The sequence below is a fragment of the Trematomus bernacchii genome, unplaced genomic scaffold, assembly GCF_902827165.1.
Source record: "Trematomus bernacchii unplaced genomic scaffold, fTreBer1.1, whole genome shotgun sequence".
Classification (NCBI taxonomy): Eukaryota; Metazoa; Chordata; class Actinopteri; order Perciformes; family Nototheniidae; genus Trematomus; species Trematomus bernacchii.
The window spans coordinates 6,653,538-6,679,244 of NW_022987869.1; the positions used below are offsets into that span (position 1 = coordinate 6,653,538).

A 25,707-nucleotide genomic window follows, 5' to 3' on the forward strand; every position below is an offset into this window, starting at 1 on the left:
GCCAGGATCTGGCTGGACGAAATCAAATGCAAATCACAAAATATTAGAGAAACTTAGTTGTTTTAGACTCGTTAGTAGTAGTTGTGTAATGAACAGCTTGCCTGCTAATATGCTAACCTAGCTTTGTTTACCTTGGTAGCTAACACGATATGAACGTTAGCTTGGAGGAAAGGCAACTATAATGCAGTGTAATAAAACTACTATGAACAAAAGCTAGTGGTTCATATTAGGCTAGCAATAACGTGTTTATAATTGCAATCGTATACGGGTATTCTGCTACGTTCGGTCATACAATGTAACTTGCATGAATACATTGTTTTGCGCTAGCATACAGCTAGCCTCGTTAGCTACATGCAGTATATGTACGGTCACAATGTACGGTAAATCACAGTACAGTATACTGTATGAGTATTCCGTGTGTGTGACTGCAGACATTCTCCTGCCATGACAAACATGTAAGGCCATCTGCTGACATTGTAGTTGATATATTTAAACGCTAGCAACGTAGCATCACAAAAATGTTTTTCTGACCAAAACTAGCTCTAGCTCCGTGTGTTAGATCGCTACGCCAGCTATAATGTAATTATGTTTCGCGACTGACCGGCAAATCACCCGGAGTATACTGTCAATAGGTATTTTGTGTGTGAATGCAGACATTCTCCTGCTATGAGATACATGTATGCAAGGCCATCTGCTGATATTAGAGTTGATATATGGAAACTCTAGCAACTTAGTTAGCACAGTTAGCACTGTGTCAATGGCTTAGCAGTCCAACACAGTTTACACATTTAAACAGTCTTGTTTGATAAATACACAAATAACAATGCAAACTTACAGGTTGTATACCCAGATCTTCCCCTGCTCCAAACGGTCCAAACAAGCTGTGCATATCCGGCCTCAAACTGGGCAACGTTTTGGAAGCTTTCGTCTGTGAAATGCCGGTTCTTCGAACCTCTGGAGGACGAACACGCCGCTGCTGGTGTGGCCATAGCTCTTCGGGATTGGTCCATTTCGTTCCGGGTACCGCATGACATCAGGCGGTACCCGGAACGAAATGGAAGACTCAAATGGGCAGTGACGTATCTCCAACGAGGCGTTTTGGGGAGGTATTTTCTGTGTTAGAGTTTTACTCGCTACAGGGTGTACTTTGAGGGTTTTGACTCTGCACACCGTTTACATGCATAAAAACCTTCATAACACACAAGGGGACGGGTAATAACCGGAAAAGCATGACATGGGAGCTTTAAATCATTAAATGATTTCATTGTTATATCTTTGTGAAATAAATGTTTCAATTGCTTTATACCTGATTTCGTCCATTTGTTTATATCGATTGACAACAAATATTTGCTAAGATCAAGATTGTTCAAAATAGGAGAAAAGATGGAAATACCAGAGTTAACATGAACTTTTTGTGTACAGTCCCTCCAGGCTAAAAGTGTATTGACCACTGTAAAACATTTGTCCATATTTTTCACCTTATTGAAATCTTTAACAAATATAAGACTTTCCACTGGCAGCGGGTCAAAGACATTGGCTTCTATCTGAACCCATGGTGAATCCTTTCTTCCCAGAGACCATGATAGTACATTTCTTAATTGAGCTGACCAGAAGTGTTGAAAGTTGGGAAGACCAAGTCCCCCCATAGTTTCTGGTTTCATAAGAGTAATTAACTTGATTCTTGGTTTTTTATTACACCAGATACATGTTGACATATGTCTATTGAGAGATTTAAAATAGTCAGCGGATAAATAGCATGGTAACATTTGAAAAAGAAAATTACATCTCGGTAGAATATTCTTTTTTATGACAGTGATTATTGATATTGGTAATGTGGACCATTTATATAAATCCTGTTTGATTTTGTCAGTGAGCGGATTGTAATTCTCTTTAAACAGATTGGTCAATGAAACGGTGTCGGGTTACAGACGTGCACCTTCCTTGTCACCTCTCTCGCGTGTCAGCAGGGGGTGGGGTGGTGCTCTGAGAATTGCGCTGAAAACTATGAGGTGTGATTTGTGCCAAAGAACAGATACACTCCCCACCTGCCACTGTCCCCGGAGATTTATAATGAATTCAGTAATGGTGTGTGTGTGTGTGTGTGTGTGTGTGTGTGTGTGTGTGTGTGTGTGTGTGTGTGTGTGTGTGTGTGTGTGTGTGTGTGTGTGTGTGTGTGTGTGTGTGTGTGTGTGTGTGGGTGTGTGTGTGTGTGTGTGTAACACAAACATAATAAATCATTGGATAGTGTTTCTATATAACAGAAATAAAGTAATGCATTAAGACTACCACGGAGAACTAAAACTGATAAACCGGCAATTATAATAAGGTTTGCTAACAGAAAACATAAAACTGAACTTCTGAAACAGGGAAGACGGCAGAATCTTCATCAAGCTTAACGGATCACCAGAACAAGCCAAAGTGTTAATCATCAGGGACCTGGAGGAACTGGAAAAATACCAATGAAGCAAATCAGACCAGGTAACGAAAAAAAAACACTACCATGACAATTCCAGTTAATATACACATATCTCCATCAAGACTAGAAACGTTTGCATATACAGAGCATAAAACACAGGACATGGAAAATGACATTGATCCGGAAAACAACTTACTGAACAATATCAACAACAGCTGCAACTATTTCACAGAAGAGCAATTCAATGTAATGTCAATCAGAAGAGAACATATCAATGATCCACTTCAATAGCAGAAGCCTATATGCCAACTTCCTCAACATTAAAGAATATCAAAGTCAGTTTAAGAACCCATTCAACATCATAGCAATATCAGAGACCTGGATCAGTGCTGAGAGAGGTGTGGACTTTGAGATGGATGGCTACAAACTGAATTATACAAACAGAAGGAATAAGAGTGGCGGGGGTGTGGCAATCTATGTGGATAAAGGAATGAACTATAAGGTGGCGGAGAGCATGACAACAGCTGTTGACGATTTGTTTGAATGTGTTAGAGTAGAAATTTGTATGGAAAAGTCTAAAAATGTTATTGTGAGTTGTATATACAGAGCTCCTGGAACCTGTATTGACACATTTACAGATAGGGTAGAAAACATGTTTACTAAATCATTACAAAAAATTATGTTTATCTGTGGGGATTACAATATTGACCTGTTGAATCCAAATAAGCAGAACATTTCATCAATACATTGTACAGTATGGGTTTGTATCCTAAAATTACCAGACCTAGTAGAATCACTTCTCATTCTGCTACATTAATAGACAACATATTCACAAACATTATGGAAAACAATACAGTAGGCGGACTATTATATAGTGACATCAGTGATCATTTACCTGTTTTTATTGTCTATCACTGCAGTTCTAAGAAACCTAAAGTCGCCAGCCATTTCAAATACAAAAGATTGAGAACTGAAGATAACATAATTGCATTTAAAAATGACTTACTAAATCAGAATTGGAGGGTAGTATATGAGAGAGACGATATTGACAAGGCCTATGATGAATTTCTAAACATTTTTAAATCACTTTATGACAAAAACTGTCCTGTGAAGCAATGCAGAGAGAGAGAGAGACACAAACAAACTCACAGTGCATGGATCACTAATGGCCTAAAAAATGCATGCAAAAAGAAAAATACACTATATAGACAATTCATAAAATATAGAACTTCAGAAGCAGAAAATAAATATAAAAGATATAAGAAAAAATTAACCCATATTATACGGATATGTAAAAAAGAATACTATAATAAAATATTAGAGAATAATAAGAATAATATGAAAGGTTTATGGAAAGTATTAAATAGTGTCATTAGAAATGGAGCAAAAAGTTCAGGTTACCCTGAGTTTTTTGTGGACAAACATAATGTTATTAATAATACAGATGTGGTTAATGGTTTTAATGAATTCTTTGTAAATGTGGGGCCAGATCTGGCAGAAAAAATTAAAACCGTAGAAACAACTAAAGGGGAAGATACGGACCTCTGGAATGAAAATAATAGCTCTTTCTTCCTCACACCAGTCGAAGAAAAATAAATCATAGATACTGTGCGAAAATGTAAAAGCAAATCCTCGACCGATTGGAATAATATTGATATGATTATAGTAAAAGACATTATTGAAGAAATTGCAGAACCATTGACTCATCTCTTTAACTTGTCTTTTCAATCTGGTAAATTCCCAAATAAAATGAAAATAGCAAAAGTTATACCATTATATAAAACTGGGGATAAACACCATGACACAAATTACAGACCTGTTTCATTGCTCTCTCAGTTTTCCAAGATCCTTGAAAAGCTTTTTACAAAAAGACTTGACAATTTCATGGAAACACATCAGCTTTTGGACGACAGTCAATATGGATTCAGGAAAGATAGATCAACATCTATGGCACTAATGGAATTAAGTGAGGAAATAGCAAACTGCATGGACAATAAAAAACAAGCAGTGGGAATATTTATAGACTTACAAAAAGCATTTGACACCATAGATCACAATATTTTACTGACAAAACTGGAACGGTATGGCATCAGAGGGGTGGGATTAGACTGGCTGACAGATTATTTAAGCAACAGACAACAATTTGTTGAAATTGGTGAACATAAATCAGAATACATGAACATAACTTGTGGAGTACCTCAGGGGTCCGTGTTGGGTCCAAAGCTGTTCATAATATACATCAACGACATTTGCAGAGTATCAAATATATTGAAATTTATTTTATTTGCAGGTGACACTAATATTTTTTGTTCCGGTGACAATTTGAAAGAGCTAATGGGAGTGATTGTTTTAAATGTGTTATATAAATAAATAAAGATTGAGATTGAGATTGAGGAAATAGTGCTCAAAACGTGGGTAAAAGTGTGTTGAAAAGTTATTTATAAATAAATAAAGATTGAGATTGACTTTGTATAATGCTGGGTAGCTTGTGAAATTCACCATGGGATCATTACAATGTAATCTTAACCTATGAGAACCAATGTTGCAGGGGGCCAGAATGGAGGTGAGCTTTGAAGACAGCAGCGGGCGGAGAGCAAAACATTTTGAAGAAGGTGTCTGTCCCTCCCTTTGAAGCCTATGCCTTCATTCAAACACCCTGCTTCTTCCTGTGGGAATCTCTGCCCCGCCTCAACTTGTTTCTCAGCTCCTGCTGTGATTTGTCCCCAAACTTAAAAGCTTCCTTTTTGTTATTTAAACAAATTAAAACCTCTAAAACAATAATTGCTCAATATGATGAAAGAATGTGTTCTACCGTTTATATATATATATATATATATATATATATATATATACACAGTCTATGGTTATCCAGGTGTGGTGTTATATTTATTCCAAAGTATTTAAAGCCACCTGGTGACAAATTAAAAGAACAAGACTTTTCCACATTTGCTGTTGGCGTCATATGTCAGAAACAAGCATTAGATTTCTTAAAATTAATTTTATATCCAGAGTATCTTCCAAATTGCTCTATTGTGTCGTGCAGATGTGGTACTGAATTTTCTGGGTCTGTTAAGTAAAGAATGATATCGTCAGCATGCAGAGACATGTTGTGTTCATCGTTAATCTTCACTCCTTTAATACCCATGTTGTCTCGCACACATGACGCAAGCGGTTCAATTACAATATAGCAATAATATAGCTCTGGCATCCGTTTCTGATAATGACGACGCAATAGCCCCGCCTCTCCCCACCTCTGCTGCTCACCCCCGCCCGCAAAAGTACACTGCACACTGAATTCAGATTATTTATCTTTATCTCTTCAAGTCAGATCATAACCCTTAGCTATTTTAATTACCTCTCAAACTACCTAAACTACTTATAAATATGTTTATTTGTACTGTCGAGTCATCATTACTGGATCAGCTGCTGCATGAGACAGACACTGACGCTGTCAGAAGAGAGGAAAAAGAGACAGCCTCCGTGTATTTTATTATTAAATATATCATTATGTCGTCGTTATTCATTTGTTTTAAAGCTCAATAAATAACAAAGAACACCTTTGACCGGCACTTTTATAATTTTGTCCGGAAGATTTAAACTTTAACACACGTTGAGCGGAGAAAAACTCTCCCCGGATCCCTCGGCCCCCACCGCGGAGAATAAACAGAAGTTAAATGAACTCTTGCATGATCCGAAATATTAATGGAATCAATTTTACATTGAAATGTATTCAAAGTACTTTATGTTTCTTAGTTCTAAATATCCATTTCAATTAAAAACTACCAACAATAAAGTACTTTTACTAATAATAAATATCATAATCGATTCAATAATATAAATACTATATTATTTTTATCAGAATAGTGTTGTCATATAGTCAAGACAAAACATGCTTATTACATGCTCCAAAACGGATATGTCTTAAATCTGTATTCAAGTCCCCTCTTTCATCAATGTATCAACAACTTGCAACTTACAAATTGACTTACAAATGAATAAAAGGGGAATAAATGCTCCATGTTTTTTAGGCTGTAAACTTTAACTGTTATGTAAGCCAAATACACATACAGTTCATCTTGTGAGTCATCAGATTGAGATTTGTATAATTTGTTATAAAATTCATAAGTCTGGTTCATCTGTTTTGGGCTTTTTATCATGTTTTTAATTATTGTTTTATTATTGTACTCCCATTGTGTTATTTAATATATATTGCCTGTACAGCACTTTGGTCAACTGAAGGTTGTTTTAAATGTGCTTTATAAATAAATAAAGATTGAGATTGACTTTATATAATGCTGGGTAGCTTGTGAAATTCCCCATGGGATCAACCAATGTTGCAGGGGGCTAACAAAATTGAAGAAGGTGTCTATCTCCCTTTGAAGCCTATGCCTTCATTCCAAATCATATCTCCGTGCTATTGTTCCTGCTTCTTCCTCTGCTCCTCCTCAACTTGACTCTCTGCTCCTGTTATGATTCGTCCCCAAAAACTTCAAAGCTTCCCTTTTGTATTTTAAAGAGTTTTCAGGTCACCAGTAGTCCAGGGTTACCTGTTCTTTGTTCAGTTATCTCCTGTCAGCTTCACAGGGACATGTGAAAAAGGCCTTTATTCAGATGGGTGTTTCTGCCTGCATTTGACCCTTCCTCACACACACAATTATGTTAACCTTGTAGACCTTGAAGATGGTCGTTTTAAAATTTCTTTTTCGAATCCTCCAACCAATATCTCTCTGGAGTTATACATTATGATCTTGTGCAATGAAAATGTAATAATTTACGCCTTTCAAATATTACATTGTATTGTACATTAATTTGAACATATTATTGTGTGTGTGTGTGTGTGTGTGTGTGTGTGTGTGTGTGTGTGTGTGTGTGTAGGACTGCAACCAAGGATGAAATTGTTAGGTAAGGATTTGGTTTGACACTTTACTTTTGACATGTAAAGCTAACATGTATTTTAATTCCACATGTTTTGTATGTGTGCTTCATACATGTATGATCTCTATAGTATTTAATTGTTCAGTTTTGAAGTATAACACAGCTTCAATGTTGTATGAGGCACTAAATGAACTGCTCCATTATCTGTATCAAATGCACACATTGATGCCACCAAATGACACAATACAAAGTACTACAAATAAATTGGAATTCATTTATATCTTAAATTATTAATGTACACACACACAAATGTATACACATATCCAACCTTCACATTGCTATTTTAAATCAAAATTGCTCTGCACACTTGCTAAAGAATATTTGTGTGGAAATCTCAGTTCATTTGTAGGGCTGCGAGATTATGGCTATGCTGCGCATTTCACTGTAAACGATTTACATTATGACCGATCATCACTCAACGTTATGCACGCACGCACGCACGCACGCACACACACACACACACACACACACACACACACACACACACACACACACACACACACACACACACACACACACACACACAGGGGGGGCGGCTGCCTTATGGGAGCAGAGACACGTCTGGACACGTTCCGTCCCCGTCTCATATTGAACTTAATATTGAAATGAAATCTATAAGCATCTTTTATTTAAATTGTATCCCAGTTTTTGTTGTCTGTTAATGTACAGTTAATGTCTGTTTATTTGTTTTTAACGCTGTGTGATTAAAACAATAAACACAAATAGCAGAGAGAGAGAGAGGGGGGGAGAGAGGAAAAGAGAGCGCTTCCGCTCATTTCTCTCGTGTTATTATCCAAAGTTAATGTAAACTTGAATAATGTAGGCTACTTCATTTTAATGCATTCAACACGATCCAGCCTCGGCTACTGAGTGACAAGCTGCAGGCTATGAGGGTAAACTCGTCCACCATCTCCTGGATTACCAACTACCTCACGGACAGACCACAGTACGTCCGGCTGGGCAGTGTGCTGTCTGATGTGGTGGTTGGTAGTATTGGAGCCCCACAGGGGACTGTGCTGTCTCCTTTCCTGTTCACCTTATACACCTCTGACTTTCTATACAACTCAGAGTCATGCCACCTGCAGAAGTTTTCGGATGACTCTGCAGTGGTAGGGTGTATAAGGGATGGACGGGAGGAGGAGTACAGAGCGCTGGTGGGTGATTTTGTTGAGTGGACTGGAAGAAATCATCTGCTTTTGAATGTGGCCAAGACCAGAGAGATGGTCATTGATTTCAGGAGGAAGAGGACATCTCCTCCTCTGCCCCTGTGCATTCTGGGAGAGGATGTGGCAGTTGTGGAGGTCTACAAGTACCTGGGAGTGCACTTAGACAATGGGCTGAACTGGAGGATCAACACTGACGCTGTGTACAAGAAGGGGATGAGCAGACTCTATTTTCTGAGGAAGCTGAGATCCTTCAACGTATGCAGTAAGATGCTGGAGATCTTCTATCAGTCTGTTGTGGCTAGTGCACTCTTCTTTGCTGCGGTCTGCTGGGGGGGCAGCATCAGAGCCGGTGACACCTGCAGGATCAATAAACTGATCAGGAAAGCTGGGTCAGTCATCGGCATCAAGCTGGAACCCTTTGAAGCTGTGGTGGAGAGGAGGACACTGAACAGGCTGTTGTCCATCATGGATAACCCCACCCATCCTCTCCACCTGCAGCTGGACAGTCAACGGAGCTCCTTCTCCAACAGACTGCTGCAGCTCCCCTGTCACAAGGACAGATACTGGAAAACATTCCTGCCCACTGCAATAACTCTGTACAACAAATCACCTCTGGCTGGAAGAGAACTCTCTGCTCCATAGTTTCTCTAGAAATAAAACCACCTTGTACATTTTACTCACACATAATCTGTTTCATATTTAATACTCCATAATTCCATATATTTTGAATATATATATATTTGTATATATATATATAATATCTGTATGTATATTTTCTATTTTGTATTTTGACATGTATATTTTATATTTTATTTTATATTTTATTTTATTTTATTTCTATTCTTGTATATTTTGTTTTATTGTAAAATGCCTTTTATGCTGCTGTAACAAAAACAATTTCCCAATTTGGGATCAATAAAGTACGATCTATCTATCTATCTATTAATGTAACAATTATGTTGGTTGTTGTTTGTGGAAGCGCCAGTGAATGAGCCCCATTAACTGAGTTTTAAACATCACTTTTCACGCCCCCCCCGCGGGGGCAAGACGTGCTTAGGTGGCATAGAGTGACAGCCAATGCGAGACGTGCTTAGGTGGCATAGAGTGACAGCCAATGCGAGACGTGCTTAGGACAGCCAATAAAATTGCAGCATTACTGAAGCTGTGAACCGCCGTCTTAGCCAGCTGAGATTTCTTCTGTTCGCAGGTTCGACACCCGGTTGGGGCAAAGTCTGTGATACATTATCAAAGATAAAGAGCTATCTATGAATCAAGAAATGTGAATCCTAATGTGTTATAGTAACTGTTATTGTGTTTATATTTATTTATTACCTTCAAAAGAAAAACTCAGAAGGTATTATTTATATTTAAGATATGGACCATGTAGTATAAATCATTTACTTATGAATGAGACATGTATATATTAATCAAGAAAACATCTTATCCTAATGTGTTATAGTAACTGTTATTGTGTTTATATTTATTTAAATATAAAGAAAAACTCAGAAGGTATTATTTATATTTAAGATATGGACCATGTAGTATAAATCATTTACTTATGAATGAGACATGTAGATATGAATCAAGAAAACATCTTTATTATAAACAACAGAAAGGATGACAATTTGGCATTAACAGACACACAGGAGGCAGTCTGTCAGGTAGTGTGCAGACACAGAGATCCCGTTCCAGCCATCAGAGTCCCCATACTCTTGTTGATAATTTGTGATCTTCTCGCTCCCAGGAAAGAAACTTAAAATAACGAGACTAATGGAGTCTCTGAAAAGGTTCAAATGGGTAGTTTAATTAAGTAACGTGGTTAAAGAACAAGCATGGTGAATGGAGAGACAAAGCCGGCGTTGTCTTGAGGGAGGCTGCAGCGAAGGGAAGAGACTGAGTTATCTTTCGTCCTGCCTTTTTATCCACGTCTCGTTGTCCCCCGCTGTGCAAATAGTGGGTGGCCCCCTACTCATTTGCCGGTTCGATATCGCGAGAGCACAGATGATTTCGACATTGATATTCTCTGCCTACTTCCTTAAGCCTTTTCTCCTCCTTATCTCTGTGATGACTTTCTATTTAATACCTTATAAACAGCTGTAATACTTAGTTTAGAAGTCCTAGTGGTTCCGCTCCGGCACAGTTCTTATTTTACGGAAATTCCCTCTGACGTCATAGCTTCTCACGTATCTGTAAACACTACGATCAACTAGACCTTCATTTAATATTCAGCAGTAATAATATCTTAACGTCTATCGATGTAGTGTTAAAGTCCGTACGTTTGTGTGTAACACTCCAAGTCATTTTCACTTTACATTCAGAAAACGCAACATTAGTCACAAGCTAACCGGATAAAGGATTTTTCAGAATAAAAGCTTGGCATTGATTTCCTGAGAACTTCCGGGCTTTTCCACAATAAAACAGCTTTAAACTGACGATATGTTTTAGACTGAATTATGCTGTTTAACATTGATTTTAATTTCTAACACTCTCCAAAGGGAGACAATTGCAGAAGGAACTGGGTAATTGTCTTCTGGTCGTACTTTCCTTCCTCACCATCCATGATGTTCTTACAGCTGAGGAGGTACGCCAGGTCAGCCCGTTCATATTTCAGGTGCATCATCTCCGTGATCTGCTTTGCCATATCAGTGGGTGACTTACCGGTGCGCCTGAGCTCGTCCAGTACCGACTTACAGATGGCTTTCTTGTAAGTCAGTACTGCTGGCAGCAGGTTGGTGAACCTCTTGGGGAGCTTTTCCAGCCAGGATGGGTTGTCGGCATACCACCTCTTCCGGCAGACTTTGCAGCAGAGCCTTGAAGACAGCAAGTAGTACTGTCCGGTGATGCCGACAATCACACGAGGCCTACCAACACCAGCAGAGGCAATTTGAGGCTGAGCACAGCCGTCAATACACGGCAGAGTGTAGTTGTTCCTCAGCCGTCCCATCAAATTGTCATTTTCTGGCTTCCAGATGAAAAAGGGATGGAGCTGAAAATACTTGGCGCAGGGAAGATCATCAACACTGTCAATCAGCTCTGGCTGGGGAGGGCGACGCCACAATGACACCATCTTCAGAGGGTTGCGTACAGGAACGGAGCCTGGCCAGAGCCCCATGGATTCCAGCTCCGTCTTCATCCAGGTCCTCTGCTGAGGCGAACAGTTCCACTGACTGACATCCTGGTTGTAGGCAGGAAGCTGAGGAGGAGGAGGAGGAGGAGGAGGAGGAGGAGGAGGAGGAGGACAGCTGGGGACCGTTGATGGCCTGGGTAATGGCTGACCTAGGCAGACAATAAATAAAAACACATGGCAAATAATTACGATATTGTGTGTGTGTGTGATTTTGTGAAAAATGATTTCTAGTGTTGATAATTTGTGATCTTCTCGCTCCCAGGAAAGAAACTTAAAATAACGAGACTAATGGAGTCTCTGAAAAGGTTCAAATGGGTAGTTTAATTAAGTAACGTGGTTAAAGAACAAGCATGGTGAATGGAGAGACAAAGCCGGTGTTGTCTTGAGGGAGGCTGCAGCGAAGGGAAGAGAGTGCGTTATCTTTCGTCCTGCCTTTTTATCCACGTCTCGTTGTCCCCCGCTGTGCAAATAGTGGGTGGCCCCCTACTCATTTGCCGGTTCGATATCGCGAGAGCACAGATGATTTCGACATTGATATTCTCTGCCTACTTCCTTAAGCATTTTCTCCTCATTATCTCTGTCATGACTTTCTATTTAATACCTTATAAACAGCTGTAATACTTAGTTTAGAAGTCCTAGTGGTTCCGCTCCGGCACAGTTCTTATTTTACGGAAATTCCCTCTGACGTCATAGCTTCTCACGTATCTGTAAACACTACGATCGACTAGACCTTCATTTAATATTCAGCAGTAATAATATCTTAACGTCTATCGATGTAGTGTTAAAGTCCGTACGTTTGTGTGTAACACTCCAAGTCATTTTCACTTTACATTCAGAAAACGCAACATTAGTCACAAGCTAACCGGATAAAGGATTTTTCAGAATAAAAGCTTGGCATTGATTTCCTGAGAACTTCCGGGCTTTTCCACAATAAAACAGCTTTAAACTGACGATATGTTTTAGACTGAATTATGCTGTTTAACATTGATTTTAATTTCTAACAATCCCTCCTTTCACACCATTTAAGGTGTGAACACAATACTAAAAGTAATAAGTTCTTCATCTGACTGCTTTTAAACTGACGGTATGTTTTAGACTAAATCATGCCATAAAACATTGAATTTTAATTTCTAACAATCCCTCCTTTCACACCTTTTAAGGTGTGAACACAATACTGAAATCAATGAGTTCTTCATCTGAACTTTGCATAGTACATAACTCATATCAAAAACATACTATCAAAATGGAATGGTTCAAATAACCGTCATCAAAAATACAAACAATACATTGGTTGGTCTTCTGGTGTAAAAGTTTTCCCTTGTGCATAACTTTTAGTTTTAACATTCAATATCACTTTTTAAAATAGCAGCAACTTGTGGTATTAGAACATTTCTTACTCTCTCCTTTCACAGAAACCGTTCCCATACCACATTCAGTGTTAAGGCACTTGTTTTACAAAGTATAAAAACATACTATTTAAAAATCACATCACTAATAACAGTATAAAACATAAAAGTTAGAAACCTTTTTTGAATAGTGCAAAGTAATACCACTTTGTAGCTGGTTCTTCATTCTAATGATTTCATCATTTGAAATATATTTCATCATTTGAAATATCACATGATTTGGACATTCTTTGAACAATCTCATCATTTATCATCCATATCATTTAACATCATTTACACACTGTCTTCATTTTCATCAATATCTGTATATGGGTTGAGTCGTCTTGTTCTGCTAGCAATTGAAACTGTTCCCTTATGAGAAATTTACCCTCCCCCCTTTCATACTTTTTAAAGTATGAAAGTAATATGTTCTCTAGAAAAGGCCGTGGTGATCAATCGGTACGTTAGGGTGCGGGTACATGGAATGCAACTCCAACATCTAGCACTCCCCTGGGCACCCCTATGCTATCCTTGTACACTGTCGAGCCTAAACTCCCTCCTTTGACTGGTCTCTTAGCCCTACTGGTTTTGGGGCGTTTCGCCATGTTGATTAACTGCCCCACTGTCATTGGTACTGCATATAAAACATCACTGGCTGTACAAGTGCACAGGTCCCAGTCTAATCCTGTAGCAAGACTGCATACAAGGGTTTAGTTCCATGATACCATCAAACATCTACTCTGGGATACGGCATTTCAGACAGTCATTTCTGGGAGAAGATTTTGGTCAGTTACAACAATTGGAGAATTTCATCACTTATGGTTCCTACTTCAGTACCTTTGGGTGGTCCGTTCTAATGCAGTGATAAAGTTCCTTAAATGGTGTGAAAACCGGTGGAATATCAATAACTCATTTCACTAATTTATCTTCAATTCTAGTCTGTTTAAAGAACTATGCTAACCCCTTTAACAGTGTGTGGAACCTTGGGTGTCCGAGCATGTAACAGTTACTCCCTCCTCTATCAAGGATTTTAAAAACAGTAGTTATTTCATCCATGGTTTGTAGTTCAATTTAGGAATTTTCACTTATGGCGGATATGTTTCTACTTTAAATAACATCTCTAAATTTCAGGTCATCCCTGATTAAATGGATGACCATCAGGAGGTGGTGGCGCTTGTCTTTTAAACTCATAATTTGGTGCCGTGCGCTCCCTGTGAAGCTACAAGTAAGATTTAAAACAACTGCTGGGTGGGTTGAGTGACCCCTTCTCTCTAAACGATATGGGTTGTCAAAAATATGCATCATTGCAATGAGTGATCCAAGGCCCCGCAAGTATTACTCCCAATTATATTGCTTTTTCCAAAATTAAATTTGCAATCGCTCTTTGCCCAGTGTCCTTTAAAACTCTACATCTTGGACAAACAAATGTTATTTCCACCTTAACAGTTCTCCTATGGTAATAACTATGCTACAATGGCGAAAACAATACTTTAGATTGGGATACTATATTTGGCTTGGTATTAGCTCTCCCTTTAACATTGTCCAACTAACACAGATTTGTCTGCTCTTATAGAGTGGTCACTAAAACTATCCCTTTAGCTGTAGATCAATATTGTAACACATTAGATCTCTACCAAATTCACCCATGAATAAAATCTTTTAGGGAATAATTCGTTTACATGATGGAAAGATTGAAAAATATGTTCTACTCCTAAGTCCCACAACACTCACTGCTTAAAGTGTAAAGTGCGGTGAATATTTCCATCATGTCTACCCCTTTATCTCACAGTACCCTCAGTGTGTTTTAGGATTATTTCCTCATTTTACTTTAACAGTTTCCTCTTTATTACTATTTTAATTTACCAATTTATTAATTCATGGCTAATAAATCTTTTTGTCTTTACGTATTTATCAAGTCAATTCAAGTTTGTTTGTGAATAAGTGTGTTTATGTATAAACTCACTCACTCCCGTTTTCCTTTTCTCCTCCTCTTGTTGTCTCAAGCCACGACCCCCTCACATTCTGTTAGACCATGCCAACTCCTCTGGTTCCGTCTTCTCCTCAGTCCATCAGCTCTTAAATCCTTTCGCTGGTACTCTTTTCAGTGGCCCAACTGCTTTACATTTCATCTCCTTCTTTACAGTCTCTTCGCTGTTGTATGGAGGGCGTATTCTGCTTTCATGTCCCACACTCTGCTCTTGTGCCAAATCTCGTGGCTCAGCTTGGAACTTCATGTCCTGGGTTAGGGACTGATGAGAGTATGCCTCTTTATGTCAGCATGCTGTTCTGGTTCTGGATGCCGCAGGTGGAGAAGGTTCTGGATGCAGTCTTGTCGTTGTTGGTTCAGCTCTGGTTCTCTGTCTGTTCGATGGAGGAGGAGGAGGAGGAGGAGGAGTCTCCTGTAGTGAGGTCTTTTGTCTGATAGGGGTCGTAGCAGTCTGACAGGCAGAGAGAGAGAGAGAGAGTCCAGGTCTCGGGACGCATTACCTATGGAAATTCTAACACACTGAGGTAAAGTAAATCTAACCTTCTCCACTCTATCTTCTAATCATACTATCTGTTTTAAATGTTAAATGCCATCTAAACACAATTAATGTCTACTAATAAATGTACTATATCTCTAAACATTGTTTTTTCTCCCACTGTAACACATCTACTCCAAATAACTCTTTCAGGAAACCATTTTCTTCTATAAATTGAAATACTTACATGTTTCAAGCACCACATGTTTCACACACTATAAAAGGACGTCTCCATATATTCTCCAATATGTTAAATCTCACTATTACTTAGAACAATAGTAACTTTTGTGACTGGATACATCTGTGCACAGTCGCCACAATCTGTTGGGGAATTTTGTTCATAGAGTTTGTACATACAGTTGTCCTCGTGGGTTAGTACCCTGTTTCTACTGTAATAACTTTTCAATAATTTTGCTCAGGTCACCAGTCGGTTGTCCATAGTCTTAACGGGGGTGTTTCTGGTACAGACTAAAACATGGATCCAGTGTATTTGGAGATTCCCCTAAATTGTAAATTCCCATCACTTAAATATTCCGATCACTTAAACCCATCTCATCATTTGATACAAGAACTGCATATAGGGGGGGTGAATGATCTTGATTGTAACCTCATCTTTGGGAACGAGTATTTCTAACTCCTCCTCTTGTTGCTCAACTGATCTTTTGGCTCTGGGGATAAGTGAAAGTCTCTGAAACACAGCTGGTGTTTTGTTAGTGATGTGGGCATTTTCTACGAGTGAACTAATGGATCCATGTCTTTCATGATATTGTACTCCCCATCCAACCAGAAAGGTGCCAAGTGTAATGAGCACAATCAACAATGCTATTCTGACTCTTATCCCTAGGGGACCCCATAATTGCTTTGGCTTTGTTCTTGACATTTTATCCATGGTTGTGTCAGTTATAAAATGTAAATGAGTACAAAAATAACGTATACGAAAATGGAAACAAAACATTTGACTCTTTTTCAGGTGAAAAAACAAAATAGGTTTTCACTTTAGTGTACAATCTATAAAAATCTAAAGACAATTCGTCTCTTGAGCTGTTGATCTTAATCGTATTTCTATTTATTGTTTTGTTCCAGCTCTGCCAAATCAGTCCTAGTTTCCAATAACTTCTCTGGAAGTTGCCAGTGAAGGGTGACAATGTGTGAGGTGGTGTTAATTTGCTCCTTTTTCTTTACCTTTAAACCGGAGCGCGTGGGAAGTTCTTTACAACTTGTCACGGTTCCGACCACCGGGGATCAGCCCACTGTGTTTTGGGAACTTTCACCCTCACCCAATCACCTGGCCGAACAGGAGTCTCTTCTGATGTCTCGTCTGGTATCTGTGCAGTCTTTCCTAGCCTGTGTAGACAAAAACTTGGAAAATATTACTCAGAGCTCTGACATATTCATCCACTTCTATTTGTCTAATATCTAAAACTGGACCACTCCCTCCTTGGAGGAGGCCCAAGCTTTGGTATACCTTTTGTTGTTATGCGACCTATTGTTGACAGCATGTTAGTATTTATCAACTACAACGTTACCGAAATCCATTATCTGACTAATCATGACCTTCCCTCCTTTGAGCATAAAATGCTCAATTAATATCGCAATGATTACTCTATTATGAATAGGACATGGAAAACCCATAACGTCGTAGCAAACACATATAAATCCTCTGTGTACCCACAAGGCGTACAAAGATGTTGTGTGATGTATCGTCTTCCAATGGTATAAATGCACATTGACTAAAAATCTGTCATTAGTACAACAATATAGTTTACTTCTTGTTAGTTCAATAATGGCTTTTGTCATGGTACTATGTATCAGTGTTGCTGCGAAAAAAACCACACTGGTGTTGCTAATACGTCTTAATAGCTCTAGTATTAGAGATTGGCTGACACTGTTAAACAAACAAATCATGACAGAATAATATGTCTTTAAACTAGTGGGAAATACGAACTACTCTCACAGAGGGTTGCACGCAGAAGAACATGAAGGGCTGATGTCCCTCACTTAAAAATAGATATTGCTTTATGCACTACTTTATAAATCAACAAATTAACTTGAACATAAATAAATGAAGACTGATTCTTGAAACTGTTGTAAAAAACCCTACAACTTCTTCATCTAAGCTCAGTGTTATGTTATTTAGTTGGCAGCTCAGGCCTTAAATCAGAAACTTCAGACCTATTATAAAAATGTGTTTATGAGAGAATGTAATCTGACTCCATATATACCTCAACTTAATAAATGAAGTTCCCCTTTAAACACAGCCCCGGTCTTCTGACGGGGTCTATCTATGGTGGCTGGTAAATGTTGTGCCAGTTTCTGTCACTCTGTCACTGTTCTCCCGCTAACAGTCACTCTCTAGTTCTGCTGGGTTCTTGTTGACTTCTTCACTGGTTTGAGACAAGCGATCTTATTGAAACACCTCCCTTTGTAGCCAGACTTCACCACAGCAGAATCGAGTTTCTGTTTTTTTTTTTTTTTTTTAGCAGCTGCACATCAGGTGTAGCCTGTACTGCCCCTTGAACTGCAGTCGATTTAAACAGGAGGACTTGGTAAGGACCCTCCGTCTTGGGCGAGGACTAGGCTTTCATCTTCATCTTTTGGGCGAAAACCATTGTCTTGACCTCTCTAGCTGTGTGGGCACAATAGTTTTCTGTGTGGGGGAACAACATCACTCGTAATCTCTTTCCTTCTCATAATTACAAAAATAGTCTGCTAAATGTTCTACTATGTTTTAATCTTCTTATACTAATCTGTGGATGATTTATATTTAAATGCAATATGCTACTCACTATTGTTAAATAACATTCAACACATTCATGTTTGGAAATACTATTCTTCTTTGCCATCCCTGAGACCCCCTGCCTCTGTTATAGTCATGGAAACCTCCCCTGGGGTAACTTTGTGGAGGGCCGTTGTTTGATGCAATGTTCTGCGGACACTCTCTGGACCAATGTGTCAGCTGACCACATTTGAAGCATCCTTCACTTTGGGAACCTCTTTCTGTTGATTGAAAACGTCCTCCTCTGCCCCTTCGTTGTATGGGAGGGTATACCTGTGCTTGCGGCTGTACTTGGGTAGGCAGATATGCAGGTGTTTGCTGTTGAAGATACTGTGGTGCTTGTGGCTGTACTTGGGTAGGCAGATATGCAGGTGTTTGCTGTTGAAGATACTGTGGTGCTTGTGGCTGTACTTGGGTAGGAAGATACACAGGTGCTTGCTGTTGCTGGAGTTGTGTGGGACATGCATTGGACCAATGTGACGTCTGACCACATGTGTAGCAGCCACCATTCTGGAAACGTCTTCCTCTGAAACTTCCTCCTCCGCTTTGTTGGTTCTGCATTTGATTCTCTGGTTCTTCCTGAGTTTGAACTGTTAGAGGTGTTCGCCCTGCCTTCTCTGGTTCTATGGCTATCTCTGAAAGCTTCTCCTCCCTTCTCCTCGTCTTCTTCCTACAAGCCTCAATGTCTTTCTCAGCTACTTGCATCTTCAAAAGTCTTATCTGTAGCGCTTCCCGCTCTGTCTTTTGTGTTTGTCTTTCTCGTCGTCTTTCTTCTGTGATTTCTTCTAATCGTATGTTCTCTTCCATCAGCTGTTTGGATTTGCTGGTTAGCACTCTTACTTCATACTCCAATTCTTTGACACTTTTGTCCGTGGAGACTCCATTGAACTGCAATGCTTCTATAAATCCAACATTTGGGGAGGGAGGAGGGACTTCGGCCAGGCTTAGATACAGCTTTGGAGTTTGGATAACTTGAGCGTCTTTAGTTTTTTCTGCTATGTCTTCCCTCACTGGTAGGTCTGCTACTTGGACCACATTTATGCTGTCTGTCAATAGGCTGGCATATTCCAGATGGAGTATTAGACTTGTAACTCTTATAAACCTTTGTTCAGCTTCCCTCCATACATTTAGCTGTTGTAGGCATTGTTCCTGTTCATAGTCGAGTACTGCTCTTCTATGGGCTTTTGTTGGTCCAGGTTGATCATCTGGTGGAATCAACCCTCTTGTTTGCCATTGATCAAACAATTCCTGTATCTGTTTCCAGTTCTTTTGTCTGTCTGATGCATGTGTTGTGGCATCTGATCTGACATGTACCTTTGCCTTGATGTCTGCAGTTGACCCTGGCTCTGCGGGTGCTCCTAACTTAGTGTATTTTGGCGACATATTGCTTAAGTAGTTGGATATAGTTATTAAATGTATCAAAGGTGAATCACTAATCTTCTGAATAGTACCTTCGCTCCTGATAACAAATATCCTATGTCATCCGAACCTAACTTCAATATCTGGGATTTTTTTTTTTTTTTTTTAAGATTAATAAAGAAATATAAAAATATGCAAAAAAGTGTTTATTTTTTTAATTTTTTTTTTAATAATTTTTTTTTTTTTTTTTTTTTTTTTTTTTTTTTTTTTTTTTTTTTTAAACCTTGTACAGTGGCTTGGCTTTGAAATATGCAAATAGAAATCTCGTAAAAATCTGGCTTTACTGTGTATAGTGTATTCCAAAGTGCATGAAATTATGCTAATGTCATAAACTATGTTTTTACTTCAATTGTGTGGTGTTTAGGTATTCTACAGTCTAGGTTGAAAGACTTATGTAAGGTTTCTTATCTTAATATCAGGAACCACCTGTGATTCTATCTATGTGTGATGAAGTACGCGTTCATCTATAATACTTGAAAGTAAACCTTAGCATAATTATAATCAATTGGTGTTGTATTTATACGTTTGTCCTTTTACCCCTATTTCTTGTGCACAATTCTGTACAACCAGCAGAGTGCGCTGTTGTAATTTTTCAGCTTTGTTTCCCCCCCTTTTAAATTTTTCTAGAAACGGACTTCTTTTTAACAAGAAGCTTATTTTCTTAAAAACTACTTTTGATATGGGAAAGAAATTCACTTTATGATTAAACAGTCAAACTTAAACCAGCGAATACACTTGCAATCACAATTTTTAGGATTAATGGACAAAGCATAAAACAGCCATCAGCACACACAATTTTTAGGATTAATCGACAAAGCATAAAACAGCCAAACCACATCGCACAGTATAAGCATAAGCAGGTAAAACTCCTTTGCAAGGACTAATATTTCAAAAATCAGATTTGAGCTTTTTAGAAAATACAATAATCTTTTTCTTCAAAAACCAAACTCCAACGGTATAGATAACCTGATTCAGCAAAATGGAATATCTAATTCCAACTTTGACTCAAGAAGAATGATTTTTTCTACACACTATGGAGGTCATGAATATTGAATTAGCCTCATGTGAGTGAAACTGAATGGATTTCAAAAAGACAACAACTGGTCCTCTGAATTAGCATTTCACAGAATGGCGACTGCCATGTCATTGTTTGTCAACATGAGGTCAAAACAAGATGGCAACTGATTTCAAATGCTGACCTGCAGAACAAAGAGTTTTTTGCAAGAAGAATGGCTGTCTCTGATGCGTTGAAATCCTGGAGGTGTTGATCTCAACAAGGAGACCTCATTCCAGGCTAAACTTCAGAGCAGTATAACAGCACGACACTCTCAATATGCTATACAATTTAAACAAGTTAATACAAAATAGTTAGAGACCATCAAAACTATTTAGCCTATGGTCGTCTGGGCAACTCTCACGCTATTATGCGACCAAATGGGAAGCCAGTCAAACACTATTAAAAGAATATCGTCTATCTAACGCACGAATGCCGCATTTCTTTCCGTAATGCACACGCAATGATTAAAGAGTATACTTCAGACTTCCACAGACTCTTATCACCAATTAAACAAGAGACCATCTCACTTATTTGGGACAATGAAACAAGACGATTCCATCTGATCTTGAGACTAAAAACGAGACGATGCCATCAACTCTCTTTAACAAGAAGATTCCATCTTTAACTTGCTAATAACGAGAAAAGATACCATCTATTTCTCTGTCAAGAAGATACCATCTGTCTTGAGAATATACAAAACGACAAGAGTCCATCTATAAGTCGTCAAACACAATATAATAAGTAGTTGGATATAGTCCTTAAATGTATCAAAGATGAATCACTAATCTACTGAATAGTACCTTCGCTCCTGATAACAAATATCCTATGTCATCCGAACAATATCTGGGATCTATTTATTTATTTTTTATTAATTTTATTTTATTTTTATTTATTTTTTTAATTATTTTTTTTTAAAAAAGATTATATAAATACCGGCTTAAAAGCACATTAATATATCCGGCTTGGAAAACACACACATTATAATCATGCAGTTGGTTTAAAAAAACATGCAGTTGGTTAATGAATCAAAGAAAGGAAAATAGACTCACCCTGCTTGCTGTAAAACAACGCCACGTGGTTTGGTTTAAATTTATATTTAACATTAAATTAACAGCTGTTCTCAGGATGTCCTGCTCGCCGCAAAACACACAAATCTAAATGGTTCTATATAAGCTATTGAAGAATTTGATATAACTGGCTTCTCCTTACCGTTCGCATATGGGCCCTTTGTGTGTCTTTTGGTTGGCAGAATCTCCGTCGAAACTAGCGATTTCTCTCCCAGTGTTGATATCACGTCAGGGTCACCAAATGTTGATAATTTGTGATCTTCTCGCTCCCAGGAAAGAAACTTAAAATAACGAGACTAATGGAGTCTCTGAAAAGGTTCAAATGGGTAGTTTAATTAAGTAACGTGGTTAAAGAACAAGCATGGTGAATGGAGAGACAAAGCCGGTGTTGTCTTGAGGGAGGCTGCAGCGAAGGGAAGAGAGTGCGTTATCTTTCGTCCTGCCTTTTTATCCACGTCTCGTTGTCCCCCGCTGTGCAAATAGTGGGTGGCCCCCTACTCATTTGCCGGTTCGATATCGCGAGAGCACAGATTATTTCGACATTGATATTCTCTGCCTACTTCCTTAAGCATTTTCTCCTCATTATCTCTGTCATGACTTTCTATTTAATACCTTATAAACAGCTGTAATACTTAGTTTAGAAGTCCTAGTGGTTCCGCTCCGGCACAGTTCTTATTTTACGGAAATTCCCTCTGACGTCATAGCTTCTCACGTATCTGTAAACACTACGATCGACTAGACCTTCATTTAATATTCAGCAGTAATAATATCTTAACGTCTATCGATGTAGTGTTAAAGTCCGTACGTTTGTGTGTAACACTCCAAGTCATTTTCACTTTACATTCAGAAAACGCAACATTAGTCACAAGCTAACCGGATAAAGGATTTTTCAGAATAAAAGCTTGGCATTGATTTCCTGAGAACTTCCGGGCTTTTCCACAATAAAACAGCTTTAAACTGACGATATGTTTTAGACTGAATTATGCTACCGACTTACAGATGGCTTTCTTGTAAGTCAGTACTGCTGGCAGCAGGTTGGTGAACCTCTTGGGGAGCTTTTCCAGCCAGGATGGGTTGTCGGCATACCACCTCTTCCGGCAGACTTTGCAGCAGAGCCTTGAAGACAGCAAGTAGTACTGTCCGGTGATGCCGACAATCACACGAGGCCTACCAACACCAGCAGAGGCAATTTGAGGCTGAGCACAGCCGTCAATACACGGCAGAGTGTAGTTGTTCCTCAGCCGTCCCATCAAATTGTCATTTTCTGGCTTCCAGATGAAAAAGGGATGGAGCTGAAAATACTTGGCGCAGGGAAGATCATCAACACTGTCAATCAGCTCTGGCTGGGGAGGGCGACGCCACAATGACACCATCTTCAGAGGGTTGCGTACAGGAACGGAGCCTGGCCAGAGCCCCATGGATTCCAGCTCCGTCTTCATCCAGGTCCTCTGCTGAGGCGAACAGTTCCACTGACTGACATCCTGGTTGTAGGCAGGAAGCTGAGGAGGAGGGAGGAAGGAGGAGGAGGAGGGGAGGAGGAGGAGGAGGAGGAGGAGGAGGAGGACAGCTGGGGGACCGTGATGGCCTGGGTTAATGGCTGACCTAGGCAGACAATAAATAAAACAACATGGCAAATAATTACGATATTGTGTGTATGTGTGTGATTTTTGTGAAAATATGATTTCTAGCAAGGAACATCCAAATGAGAAACAATTCAAACACTTGAAGGTGCCTCAAAAATGTGATGTATTGTTATTATTACTCACTTTGTGTTGGTGCAGCTGGTGGATGCAGTGTCGGTTGACAGGGCTCTGCAGAAATCTCAGGAGCCACTATAGAAAATATTAAAACATGTCATTATTATCAACAGTAAAATAAAGAAATAATGTTGTATGACGCTTAGCATCTTCACTGTAGTCAGCAAACTGTACAAGGTGCAAAGAGTCAAACATATACACACCTGGAACAGTGATGTTGGTCTCTGTTGGTGTTGGGGCGGATGGTTCCGGCATCAGAAACATCAGCTCCTTTGGTAGGGGCACAAGTCTCTTTACAGGAAGAGCAGGGGCTGCATGGAGGGATAGCCAAAAGATTTTTGCATTTTATCTGTCAAGAAGAAAATATATATCAGTGAGTTAATGATGTTCACAGGTGGGGTCTAATATAGAGCAGACTTTAACTGTCTGCACATTCACATTGTGCTATGATATATGTAGTGCTATTTTACTTTGGATCAGATATTGTTGATCTTTGTTCCTGTATGTCTGGAGCTGTGTGTTTGTTGAAACTATTTACACTTCCATTACCCCTCCCCCATGGGTCAAACCCTTTTAACTAACAAAGGGAGCTCAGCCAAGGCTGAATGATATATTAGATAAATAATTACTAAGTAGTAGATGAATGTTATGGATGTGGTTTCAACAGTTCTGGTGTTTAGCAGTGTGTGTGTGTGTGTGTGTGTGTCTGCATCTATTATGTATATTTAACCCCGTCTGGGCAACGGCACAGCTGAATATACATAATACTTTTTTATCCAAAAGTAAACTGCTGTTAACTTGTCCCCACGCTGTGTTTTGTAACAGTGATGGGTTAGTATATCTAACCCCGGTTTATTGGAAAATAATACGGGAGTTAATGGTAATCTTACATGGTAGTTAGCGTTCATTTATATATTTAAATATACATTAATGTAAACGCGCACGGAGGATTTCGCCACAAGTAACTCGCGGTAATTGCGCCTCACCAAGTCAACAAAAACACAATAAACTCACACAGAAATCCTACCACATGAACTTTAAGCGGCTTAAGTTGAATTAACTTTACATTAACAATGTAATTCATCCCAAAGTACCGTTAGACTCGATACACGTAGGAAACACGGACCACTTTATAGCGTATTTTATTTTATATTTAAACTAAAACACGTCAGACAAAGCCCAGATAACATAACATTACATGTCGCTTCTCTGTTAATTCATGTTAATATAACTTAACTTACCTTATAATTTGGTCGTAATGTCCAGAGTTGAAAAAGATGTATGCATTTACGTCGCTGTGCAGTCTGTCTCTCATTCACTGAAAGAGAGCGGCAAAAGTGCGCCACAGCGCCACTCGCGGCAGCGGCCAAATATATATGACATCGGCTCTGGTTCAACAGTGCCATAGAGAATGAATGGGACTGGTTTCTTGCTTCCATTAAAAAATCATGAAAGAATCCCGATGTGGATTGTAAATTTGTTTTTGCACCAACGGCTGTGAACCTATGACGCGACAGAATCCTATCTATAAAGTTACGGTAAAGCTAGATGTCATTTGCAGATGTCACGGAGGAGAAGACATATACTAGACACTAACATGGTTAATAATATTTGTCCGATTTGCTCTAAATCCTACACAGCCTTAAGCCAGCATCTTAAAGGCACTCACGGTGTTCTTAATGGGAGAGAGAGGTCGTATTTGATGAGGCTGTCACATGGAAGAGTAAATGTAAGAACTCTAGCTTGCCCGGTGCCTTGGTGTACTTCAACTGGAACTCGGTTAGACAGGCACATGGAGCAACATAGCGAACTTTCGATGAAAGCGAAGGAACGATTGCTGTCGAAACTGAAGAGGAACTTCATTTTCACAGCTTTGCGTAAACTGCGTAAAACCAATCCATCAATTCCAATGGTTTCAACTCTCGACATGGATGAGCCGGCAGAAAGAGGTAATGTACATTAATTAACCTGTTACACACCATCCCCCCGGTACCGGGCGGATAAACGCGTCATTTGCAGGAAACAACGTATAATTAAGCAATAGCTCACGACAGGCCGTGGTATATGCTCATTATTATAT

General features: G+C 39.0%; 1 protein-coding gene across 1 annotated transcript; it reads right to left on the reverse strand.

Annotated features, from left to right (window-relative positions):
• Positions 1-10,093: 10,093 nt before the first annotated feature.
• LOC117469190 lies at positions 10,094-24,930 on the reverse strand. The gene is made up of 5 exons (XM_034113572.1): positions 24,869-24,930; positions 23,831-23,976; positions 23,637-23,702; positions 11,019-11,793; positions 10,094-10,229 (listed from the first exon to the last, which is right to left on the reverse strand). The coding sequence occupies exons 2-5, from the start codon at positions 23,889-23,891 to the stop codon at positions 10,175-10,177; spliced, it is 957 nt and encodes a 318-aa protein (XP_033969463.1). The 5' UTR covers positions 23,892-23,976; positions 24,869-24,930; the 3' UTR covers positions 10,094-10,174.
• Positions 24,931-25,707: the final 777 nt, after the last annotated feature.